At 40.6% G+C, this 12,500-nt stretch overlaps 1 protein-coding gene across 1 annotated transcript in view; it reads left to right on the forward strand.

Annotated features, from left to right (window-relative positions):
* Positions 1-8,460, forward strand: part of LOC100533354 (pannexin1) — a gene marked incomplete at its 5' end in the record, with an annotated part of 12,296 nt that extends 3,836 nt beyond the window's left edge. Inside the window, 2 exon segments of the mRNA NM_001204648.1 lie at positions 6,946-7,076; positions 7,737-8,460. Of these exon segments, the coding sequence (NP_001191577.1) occupies positions 6,946-7,076; positions 7,737-8,460 (855 nt within the window).
* Between the last annotated feature and the right edge of the window lie 4,040 nt (positions 8,461-12,500).

Genomic DNA, 12,500 nt, shown 5'->3' on the forward strand with positions numbered 1-12,500 from the left:
ATGGATTCCCCTTTTTCCTAAATGATTCAGAACACAGTATTGCTCAGACCTAATCTAAGGGAGATTTGAGAGCAGAGCAGCTTTCACAGTGGATAACAACATTTCTATTGTCGGAAATAATACTACAAAAAGAAACACACTTTTCTTATACCATATGACTGTTTGTGGCAACAGGTTGCCTACACGAACAACGTCTGTTGGGTGAGCAGCACATTCTGGGTTCACTTCGGGGAACGTCTGCCGCCCCAGTGGGAGCTGCCTCCTGAATCGGCCATACAGTACTACCAATGGATTCCTATGATCCTCCTATTTCAGGCTATGCTCTTCAAGGTACCATCAGGAGAGCTGTCTGATTTATTCCCCTTCATTTTGACATTTTTCTCCTCCTTTTTGATTCAGATCAGTCGTTTCGTCGTTCCCGAATTAGTTAATTCACTCTGTCCTCATATTGTGGAACAGACCTATGACCCCTTTCTCGCTTTCCACATCTTTTGGGTGTCATTTCATTTGGAGCATAATTATATTTTTATATTATCGATGGCCCTTCATGGAGATTTTTGATTGACGGCAGTTGGACATTAAACTACAGAATTGATAAATTATACTAGTGTGAAACGTGTCCCACCTGAATTCTTTCTTGTTGAGTATGAAGCCAGTTCTTTCTTTAAAAAAGACCTGCTAAACTTTGATTCCAAGACGGAAATGCGAAACACGCTAAAGGAAAACTGACTCTGGAAGCTCGAAGATCATAGAAGGCATTTAAGTTAGGCAATACTCCATCTTCGTTAACAATGGAATCTTCACTTCGTCGAAAATGTAATAACAGTTTATAAAATTAACTAACTTGCAAGTTCAGATTCTTTTGGGTGGCTCTCTTAGAAAAATGCATCAAAAAACCTGTATATATTCACCGAAATTGTTCATATCTTTCTTAAATGACTGAAGTTATAACACAAGGGACTGAAGTAAACGATTGCAAGTGCGGGTCTAAGCACAGTGATTTATAACGCTTTCCTTTCACCAGAAACTAACCTCAAGGACTTTACTTCCCGCCTGTTTGACTTTAAAACGCCATTCTTTGAGCACCTTTTCTGTTCCCGGCAACACTTTTCTGCACCGATGTGTTCAGATTGCTGTAACTCTGCTTTCCTTATGTCCCTTTTTAATGATGTCTTCTATGCATTTTACTTCAAGTGGCAGGTTTGCCCTTTGTTTTATGTCTTAAAGTACATCATTTACATTCTCTTCTCCAAATTTTCTCTTCTCTTCATTTTCCCAAACTCTCAACCCTTGCATGGTAACCCGATACATTGTTAGATATGTTATGGTAGCCTGTCTAGATCATAGCACAGCCTTGCTGATCGACAGAACAAACAAGGCCAGTTCAAAGTTTTGTTCCTGAAGCATAAACGTTCTTTTTCTACTCCTCTTTGAGTTAGACAATACAACAGTGTCTGTTCTTGCCATCCTTTTTATAAAACTTCCATTTTCTTCCATGCACTTTCCTTTTCCCCCCTAATACCTTTTATTTTTGCAGGTTACAAAGACGACAGGTGCTTCCCCAATGTTGCGTTTCAACGGCTTTTGAAGTTAAACAAGAGCACACGACTTCACAAACCTTCATCCTCTTCAACAAATTTCTCCCCCGGCATGAGTCTGTTCATCAACCATCTTTCCATCCCTGCATGTCTTTGTCTCTCTCTCCTTTGCACAGGTGGACTACACGAATAACGTGTGCTGGGTGGCAAATACTCACTATGTTCCCTTCGACTCCAACACCCCAAGAGGGCCCGAGCGGCCACTCAGCGGTGAGGTGGAGTACTACCAATGGATCCCTATGATCCTTCTCTTCCAGGCTCTTATGTTTAAGGTAATCCTGTCCCACTCTCCTCCCCGCCAGGGCGTGTCGTGCTTCATGCTTCAGTACAGTTAACCGTTGTCCAGCATCTGCACGTGACCAGAAGACCCAGTCATTCTGTCTCTATTGTTTATGGCTTTTTCAATGGCATGTACTATTTAAGCCTCACTGCTTGTATCTAGTCTCATAATATCATAAACCTCGCCGCTGACTTTATATATTTTTTAAAAACGTTTGTGGTGATAATAACAGTAGACGCTCTGTGATGATCACCAATGTCGCTGGCTGTTCACTACTCCAGTAGCATAACGCGCCATTTTGGCAAACCGTGCGAGGAACTTCCTAAGGGAAATTGCTTTGATCTGGTCATGAAATACTGTCCTTTCAATTGTTGTCCCCTTTCATTTCCCTTGTCTTTTTAACTCCAATTTATTAGTAAGAGCATTAAAGTCGGGGAGACAATCGTTCATGGCATGGTGGACGAATACTCGTTTGACTGTGACACTGGTTCAGATCGATGCACACTTGCACACACCCTCTTAGCCCTCTGAGACGGCCTCTTATCACATCCAAATACAACTGTATGTCTGCTAAAAATTGTGAGGAAAGACACAGAATAGCCGTAGTGAGGTTATCCTCAATGGGTCTCTATCACACAGAAGATATTAACAGCTGCTATCAATGTTTTTTCTCTGTTCTGTGTGTCAAATTCAAACCAACTTTGAGATATAAAGCCAGATTCATTGCTTAAACTGTTGAAAAATTCCTCAGAAGTATAGTAAAAAGCAAATGCATAAGTGACTCCGTTTTTTTGCTGTGCTAGTTATTATGTTAAATTTTAAATTCAGAGTGTTAGAGCAACGTTCCTTTCAATGTATTCGAACTGAAGTGCTAATTGTAAAGACCCTTTTTTGACGAAATTTTGTTGGTTTGGATATGAACATACAAATGACTCCGGCTCCACCCTTGGTGTACCTGTGACGGCTCTTGGCAGCCCTATATTCTTATGTCCATCATTGTGATACTCATACAATTCTCCTTTAAACTGCCTGTCATTACAAATTTATTCACTAATCAGATCTCATTGGTTTCGAAATCATCTATGTCACTAAAATCAGTTGCACTATATTATGTTGTTATTGAAGAAGGTTACACGCAACTAAATGTTTTATTGGGGTTTTTTTAACTTCCTGTTCTGAAGTTGTTCTGAAGCTCACGTTATCACTTCTTGCTATCTGTAACCAACTTTGAACAGAAAAACTTTCGTCAGACTCAAACTCTAGAGATATCATCAATCAACCATGGTATTCTAACTTTGGAGGTTATCATTTATCTCAGAAGAGACATATGTGTATCACATGACGTCCATGTACCTGTGAAAAAGAAAACACAAAGGTTAACATAGGTGGAATAACAGAAAATCAAGCAATTTTTCAGAAGCTCGTAAGCCATTGACAAACCAGATACTACGAGAGACAACTAAAGCAAAGTTTCCTGCTGTGTTGTCTCCAGTTGAGATTCATTAGAATTTATGAGAAAGAAAGTCTACACACTCTTGGGTGTGTGTTTCTTCATTCAAACAATTTTACTTGAGCTATTTTCCTCGCCATATGCCAATGAGGCTCTGATCATACCATTTGTCGAAAATATGAAACAGTTCTGAGCCACACAGCACTACTCCTGAAGCACACCTCTGCCTTTGACTGTTACTTATTTCATCCTGACATGATTCATGAGCACCTTTCTATGTGACCACGGGAGTTTTTGCACAAAATCACACAACACTCTTTCCCGCAGCTGTCCTTTTATTTTTTAAAATTTGGGTGGTTTTGATTAATATTGATTCCATCTTTAAAACTATTATATGTTACTCCAACACACTTCTTAATTAATTATTCCCGAAAACCCCCCAGTAATTCCTGTTTATTTGTTGCCACAGCAATGTTTATCTGTACGTCGATGTTATATTCACCTCAGGTTATGCTTATTCGTTTTAACAAATCCTCCATCATTGCCTGATAATTTCTACATTTCTGTCTGTATTTCAGTTCACATCATTCCGTACCCCATTTTTTATTCATGCATGTGTCCAAAACCGGAAAAGGCCCTGAATTTTATCAAAATCTGGATGACATTATTAATAACTACCTTGCCCATTTCATTTCCTCTTCTTAATTATTCATCGAAGATCTTTTTCAAACTATCTTCTAATCACCTCAACACCAATACTCCCATTGCCAGCACCCTTATTGTCATACGTTCACGCAATCATCTTTTATGCGTCATCGGCATCCTGACATTCTCTTATTTCGGTAAGTAATAAAAAAAAAATGTATCTGAATCAAAATATTGATTTTAAAGGACAGTTATGACGCATGCGTTACATTTGGAAACTCGCATATTTGCGAAAGAGAAGCGAGACCTAATGAGTATTGAAAGAAAAATTATATCCGTTTTCCACGCAAGAAATAAAAGCGACCGTGTATCATTTTTTACTCGAATGTCAACTATTTACTACTGACATGGCCTTTTCTAGAATTATTTTTTTAATGCTCGTGCGCAATCTCTTGGGGAAAATAATTATTTGACTTTAATTTCAACCACCAATCCTTGCCTGGTTGTAAGTTGTTTTGACTCAAGTAGTTTGTCCAGTCTTGTCTTTCGCTTGCTTTATGTGTATTGATGTCAAGCAGTAAGTGTCTCCACATGTGTGTATGTTACCGTACATATCTGTTATTTCTTTTTTGTTTAAAGTGCACAGTTATCTCATTTATCAACCCACTGGACTACACTTTAGGGTTTTGTTGTATATAACGTTATACATATCACCCCATCAAAGACAATTTCTAATTCGTATGTCCTCCTTTTGATAACCTGTCTTGGTTTCCAAAGAGCATAAATAATGTTCTATAATGTAGATTTATTTAGAAGCTATCGTATACTGTTTGTTTATAGTTTGTTTTGATGCTTTATGTCTGTTTGGTTTTTCATTCGTTATTGTTATTGTTGTGTGTATTGTTAACATGTGAGGTTTTGCTCTGCTTACGTACGTCCTCCTTTTGTCGAATTAATTGTGTTGTGAAATTTGAGAACTCAAGTCACAACAATTTTTTTCGTCCCCCTTTTCTGTACCCTGACTATTCTCTGCTTCTGTATTTTTCTGAAACCTCATTAACTACTAGATCTAGTAATTTCAATTTTCTGTTGTAACCAAATTATTTGTTGCATGAATCCATTTGTTTAAAATCGATTTTTGTGGGTTTTAAGGAGATTTTCGACGGGGGGATGGAGGGAGTAAAGATATCTTCCATACGTTGGGTGTTTTTTACCTTTTTATTTCAAGGGAATTAACTATTTATTCCATCTCTCTCTCTCTCTCTCTCTCTCTCTCTCTCTCTCTCTCTCTCTCTCTCTCTCTCTCTCTCTCTCTCTCTTGTACATTTATGTCTATCTTACCTTCCCTTTTTCTCTCTTTCTCTTCCCACCCTCCCCTTCTCTCTCTGTCTCTCTCTCTCTCTGTATCTCTGTCTCTTTCTGTATTTTTCTCTCCGTATCTCTCTCTGTCTCTCTGTCTCTCTGTCTCTCTGTCTCTCTCTCTCTCTCTCTCTCTCTCTCTCTCTCTCTCTCTCTCTCTCTCTCTCTCTCGCTTCCTCTCATTCTCTCTCATTCTCCCCCATTCCCTTTCGTTCACTCTTTTTCTTTGTGCATTTCTTTCTATTTTACTTTCTCCTTTTCTCTTCCCACTCCCCCCTTCTCTCACGCTCGCTCTCTCTCTCTCTCTTTCTCTCCCTCTCTCTCTCTCTCTCTCTCTCTCTCTCTCTCTCTCTCGTTCTTGCTCTCTCTGTGTATCTTTCGCTGTGTATCTCTCTGTGTATCTCTCTCTTGTTCTCTCTCTTTCTTTCTCACTCTCTTGTCTCTGTGTCTCTCTATCTCTCTCTCTTTCTCTCTCTCTCTCTCTCTCTCTCTCTCTCTCTCTCTCTCTCTCTCTGTCTGTCTGTCTCTCTGTGGTTTTTTAATATCTGGGTGTCTGATCAGCCAATTCTTCAATGGAAGAGAAACACTATTTTCTAGAGATGTTCCACACCTTCAGAATCAGAATAATAAGTTCTTCAAAAAAATCTGATCCAATTCATTCGCTCTATATTCTTCTACGAAGCTTCCATTTACGGCTACAAAAAAGCGAAAAACATATTGTAAGAGCTGTAACCACAGACGGAAAGACGGGAATGACAATTTGACAACACCCTAAAGAACATTTTCTATTGCTCTTCCGCTCATCTCAACCACAGCGAAGCTGAGGCGCCATAAAACTTGCAGATTCTCTCCTGTTACGGGCCGTATGTCTGGAAACGAAATTAAGAACCTCTCCTCGGGCGATATACTGCGCGAAGAGCAATTTACCACAGACATGCCACGCACATGCCTGGCCCTGGACACAGATAATTTAGCTTGTATTTCCTGTTACAGTAGCCTTGCCGTGGCTGATGTGAAGCACAATATCTTCCAGGAAAGACCAGTATAATAAACTAGAAGCTATGTCATTTTCCAAGAATAGAAAGCGCACTTACTCAGGACAACTTGGATAGAGGTTTTGGGATAACTCGTCTTTGTTCCTTTGTCATGTTCATGTTAACAGTAATATGTGTAAAGGGGAACCTTTGTCCTGCCTCGTACTCTATTTCCCCCTATGCCCCTTATTTTATACACTGCTATATTCTTTCGAATATCATTTAACACATAATTCGGTTCTATTTGATTGATTATAATATACATAGGTTACTTTCTAGGGTGTATCTGAGTGTATTCGGTCTCCGTTTTGTATTATTCTTCATAACAAGTAAAAACTATTTAACTTAGAATATCTCCTCTGAATCTCTCTCTCTTTCTCTTTCTCTCTCTCTCTCTCTCTCTCTCTCTCTCTCTCTCTCTCTCTCTCTCTCTCTCTCTCTCCCTCCCCTCTCTCCGAATCCCTACGTCATACAGTCCATCCTTCAACCTGGCTCTCTCTACTCGCAAATGTCCCTACTCACGTCCTGACCTGACCACATATCCGCCACCACTCACTCACACCACGTGACCTCTCCCAGGTGCCATGCATACTGTGGCGTATACTCACGGCCTCTGCGGGGGTGAACCTGGACAAGATCGTCACCCTGGCAGCCGAGACGGCCTACGTGGCTCCCGACGACAGGGACCGGACCATCAAACATATTGTCCGGTGGGTACAAAACTTGTGTGCTCGAAATGTGGCTACCTCTTCTCCGTCAGAATTGGTCGTATTTGCCATAGCAGAAGCTACACGTCCTCTTAATCCTTAAATCTAGTCCTTTTTTTCTCTTTAAGAAATGTTTTCCTCTTCAGTTGCATTTGTCATCGTCAGATTTTAATGGACGCATTATTATCATTATTATTATTATAACAAACAAAAGTTGTTTTTGAAGTTTAACACCCTACTCAGACTCAGTGCAGTTTAATTTGAAGGCTGGATAGTCCAGAACGTCAAGACACTTAATTTAAAGTGAACATAACAGAATATATCTACAGACAAAAGTGTTGATTGACAGATTGATTTAGACGTCTGCATTTATTTAACGTTGGCATCATTTGGAATGTTTGATAGTAGTATGATCTTTTTATTTTACCTTCAAGTTTGTATAACAATGTTTTTGGTACTGTTACCGTTGCAGATGTTATACTTTAAAATGATGCAGTTGTTACTGCAGTGCATGTTTTGATTTATTTAGGATTCTACTACATTCTGTAGGATAACAGCGAAGGCTATTTTTACCTTTTATCTTAAACCATTTATCTTAAAGTACTCTTGATTGGTTTGTATCCTTGGTGTTGAAAGGTAACCCGCCCTCTTGGCCATCTCCAGGTACATGGACAGGTGGATCGAGAATGCTCGGGAGTACAGGTCGGGCTGCTTCATCCGCCTCCGCCAGCAGATCTCCAAATACTGCTGCATTGTGTGGGGCAAACGCTACGGCAACTATCTAGTCACGTTATACATGTTCATCAAGCTGCTCTACCTGACCAATGCCATAGGCCAGCTCTTCATCCTCAACGAGTTTCTCGGCACGAACTTTAACGTCTACGGCTTTGAGGTAATGGACCACTTAGCGCGGGGCGAGAGCTGGTCCGAGTCTCCACGATTCCCCCGCATCACGCACTGTTTCTTCAAGATCCGGCAGATGTCCAACGTCCATGACTACACAGTGCAGTGCGTGTTGCCCATCAATCTTTTCAACGAAAAGATCTTCATCTTCATCTGGTTCTGGCTCGTGTTCGTGGCTACCCTCAGCACGTTCAACTTCCTTATTTGGGTCTACACCATGATCTTTAGGCAGCATAGGCTCCGCTACCTCAAGAAGTTCCTGCGCATCAACGACTGCTACAAATCCGAACTGGATAAAAAGATGGCGGTGAAGTTTTGCGAGCAGTACTTGCGCCAAGACGGTATCTTCGTCTTGCGACTCGTTGGTAAAAACGCGAATGACGTTCTGGTGTCGGAGCTGATTCTTCAACTGTGGAACCACTATAGAAACAAACCTTTGTTCCGACACGCCAACCAGATAAGTGACGACAACAGTAATGTCTGACTAACCGTTCGAAAATGGAAAGCGGTCCAAGCGCTCATGGGCTGGCTAGGGATCAAGTCGGTCAACTTTCCGACAGAGGAGGGCAACTTCTACTACAACAACCACAACCATCATCACCTCCACGGCGGCAACCACCATCAGTATCAGCAGCAGCAGCACCAGCAGCAGCAGCAGAACCACCACCACCACCACCACCAGCACCACCATTACCATCACGGCTACGACCATCACCAGGATGCCGGACGCGAGTGCTGTAATAACGCTGTGGAGCTCGTGGGATTCTCCACCTTCCCGAGGCAGAATGGCTTCATAGACACTTACGTGACCACAGCGGACAATGCTGAGAAGGAAGGGTCGGACGCTGGCTCGGACACGGAGGTGTCCCACGTGTGATGGGAGAGACGAGGACACGCAAGGGATTGGGGTTCTGAAATGGACTGGAAACGATGAATGGAAAAAAGGGGCAAGAGTGTGTGTGTGGGGGGGGGGGAGGGGGGAGTCGAGGGTGAGAAAGAGGGGTTATAACAGTTATAACATGAAGAGCTGAAACCGGCTGGGGGGAGGCGCTGGCACTTACAGACGTGAAGCATATGTTGTGAATAATGGCACAAAGGTAGGCCTACCCCAAGCATGATGTAAGATAAAGCCAAATAAACTCTTCATAGAAATAATGTTGTAAGAGAGAGCCGGGTGTAGAGCTGGATGACAAAACGCATGGCATATAATAGAGAGGCTTCCCATTGCGGGCACTCTAGAGACATAGGTTTTTTTTATAGATATAGGAATAGGGCATGATGGCGATACTTTAAAATAAGGATTTTAAAAAGGAACGTAGATGAAACATATACGTAGCTGACGTTTTATTAGCCGCGCATCCAAATCTAAAGGGATGGACACATTTGAAGGAATAGAATAAAAGTTCTAGCCAAATTTCTAAAGATCTTTCTTTTTTGGGGTCACAACCAGGTTTTTTGGGTTTCTTGCGCACCTGATCTATAAGCATGATGTTCGTTATGTAACACACCTTAATTTGGCTGGTTTTGTGGTTAAATACCCCCTCCCCTCCCTCTTTACATCCTCTGTGGTTTGTTAGCACACAAACATTAGTGCTCATACCTGACTTAAAATGCATAGAGCATGTGTGTGAGTGCATTTTGTCTGCAATTTTTTTTAAAACATACAACAGGTTTCATACTGTAAACGCCACGGGACAAGATGCAAATAGAGAATGAGATGAGAAAAAATAATACAGAGCAAATTGTTACAAAACGTAGATTGTAACGGTGTAACTTAGAGCATGAGAAGCAGCATGTTAGAGGTTCTGTTCTATTATGGGCGTTATTGTTTTGTCATTTGGCTCCACAATGTTATAAATCACGTTTGGCAGTGCTGCTGTATCAATAGTGCAACGTACACCTTTCACTTCAAGGATATGTCAAGATGTTAAAACCTGTAGGTATACTGACATATATAACGACCCAAGGAGTAAAATCACAGTAGTCACAGAATTTGTTGAGGACCACTTAACTGTCTTTACTTATTGGTTTATCGTTGTTTGTGCATCTGCTCCTCCTTCTATGCACGACTAATTTAAACATGCTACAAGTACGTGACTTTGGCCGTTTCTGAGAAAAATCATATTGATGGTGAAGAGAAAAGTTCAGAAGCCAAAACAATGAATCGAAATTAGCAAAGGTAAAAAGACAAAATTAGGACTCTTGGCATTTTCCCCTTGTACTCTGGGTACTATGTCATTCGAGTGCACGTACATGCCATTTGCAATGCATTTTGGAGCTGAGCAGACTGATGGGATCTTTTTGCATATATTATTAGAACAAAACTGCTTTTTGACATACAATTTGAAAGAAATTCTATATTGCGACGAATGTTGTGCATCTAGTGCCTTTGAGAATTTTTTGAATAAAAAAAAGAAATATCAAAAACGTGTAGTTGGTTGCAAAAGTTGGTTACAAAAAGTAAGTAAAGTTGCTGGAAATCATAGCAACATATGCAATAAGTTCGTACTTCTAAGCCAAGTTTTACTCGAAGCTGTTTGTTTTTTTTATTTACGCATTTATTGTGCTTCAACAGTATAGTCCAACGTTCCTCAAAATATTACTCAGACCTGCTCGCATTGTAACCATCCTTTTGCAGCTAGAGGTATCTGTTGCTCCACAGCTTGTCGGACATCCTTTATCCCGGACTTGAAATTCAAACTCTTTCAACTCATGTCTCTGAAGAAGCCAGTATATTCAGACAAAGGCTGATCTGCTCCTATTACACATTCTGAATGCAAGAACTTGCGGGGGTGATAGGCTTCTATTACGTACGTTCAGCTCCGTGTATTGCTGTTTGGAGAGGTGTCTGGTGATGGTGAGATGTCGTTTGCAAAAGTTGTATGTTGCGAAGTTCAGCAAGAAAAGAAGATGACTCGAAGAGGGTACTGAAGGCCTACTCCTGTGGTTTCTGGTGGGTGCACTCTGGTGTCGTGGAAAATAATTCCAAACCCAGACGCTGTCGGGGGTGCACAAATCCCTCCGAATACAAACGTTCTATGGACAATATTATTATTTTTACCCTAGTCTGTTATATTAATTCATTAATGAACTATAACTGATACTTGTACTGATAATTATAATATAAGATACACTGTTAATTTCATAATGATTGTGATTATAAAATGTTTATTATGACTATTATATCAATTTTCAATATTAAGATAATGATTATTAAAATGATGATGGTGATAAGAATGATAGTCATACCGAACATCACAGTGCTGTCCCTACCACCAATATATAAATATATATAATCTTTTTATTGTGATATCGTTGTGTGAATGGTTCGGTATGACGGACAGATTTTTTTCATAGATTTGGCACATCATGTATATGGACTGATATTTTAATGTTAGGACCAATTGTGACTTGATTGCTTGAGGTGAGTCCTAAAGTCGCGATCCCTATAATATTATATCCCTGTACAAAACCATACTGTCTGTAATAGACTAACATAGAAGACGTATTTACCAGTGTTTCTGACATATGCCCTGCACCAAAACACGGATAATACTAATAATTGTTTTTGATTATTCAGTTCATCCTTCTATGTTTCATTAATTAATTTCACATTTTCAATTCCAATAGAGTGATGAAGCAAGCTAGAAAGTGGGTTACAGTTGGAGAACCACGCGAAGATAAATAATCGTAGCGTGTGTGGATTATGTAAAGCAGGCATGGGCAAACTTCGGCCCGCGGGCCAAATCCGGCCAGCTAACAGTTTTAATCTGCTCTGTGAGTCTACCCTAGTAGATAATTCAGTTGGGTTTTTTTACGAAATTGTCAGCCTTAGACATCCAAACCAATAGTTGAAAATAGATGCAGTCCTGCTGGAAGCAATAGATCTATTGTTTTATCTCATGGAATGTCCTTGAGTGACATGATATTATAATGGTATAGTGTCAGTTTTAGTCATACTTTCAAGACCTTGGGTAATTCTATCGATTTCATCCAATTATTGACTACTGCTTAGGCCCGCAAGATCTGACCCGCGATGTTGACACGCTTGCCCATGCCTGATGTAAAATGTCGCTGCAAAAGATTTATATAGGAAAGAGGTAACGGAGGGGATGCAATGCATGCCATGTGGATTCAGTGGAGCGTATAGCGAGATAAGTATTAAAGTCAGTCATAATGGAATGGAGCAGAGACAGTGACAGGAAAGTATTAACAGATTGGAAGACTATGTGAACTGGGAAGAAATAGATCTAGACAGAGAGACGATACGAAAGGGACAGATGGACTGACAGACAGATTAAGAAGCCGACAGACAGAAAGGTGGACCGACAGACAGACTGACAAACGGACAGACAGACAGACAGACAGACAAGCAAGCAGGCAGGCAAGCAAGCAGGCGGACAGACAGAGGCAGAAGGCGGGAAGAAGAGAGGTGTAAGAAGATAGACAGGCTGAGGCAGAATTTGGTGCAGAGAGGGAGAGATGCAAAAACAGAGAAATTAAGAGAAAGAGAGAGAAAGAATG

The sequence above is a fragment of the Aplysia californica genome, unplaced genomic scaffold, assembly GCF_000002075.1.
Source record: "Aplysia californica isolate F4 #8 unplaced genomic scaffold, AplCal3.0 scaffold00074, whole genome shotgun sequence".
NCBI lineage: Eukaryota > Metazoa > Mollusca > Gastropoda > Aplysiida > Aplysiidae > Aplysia > Aplysia californica.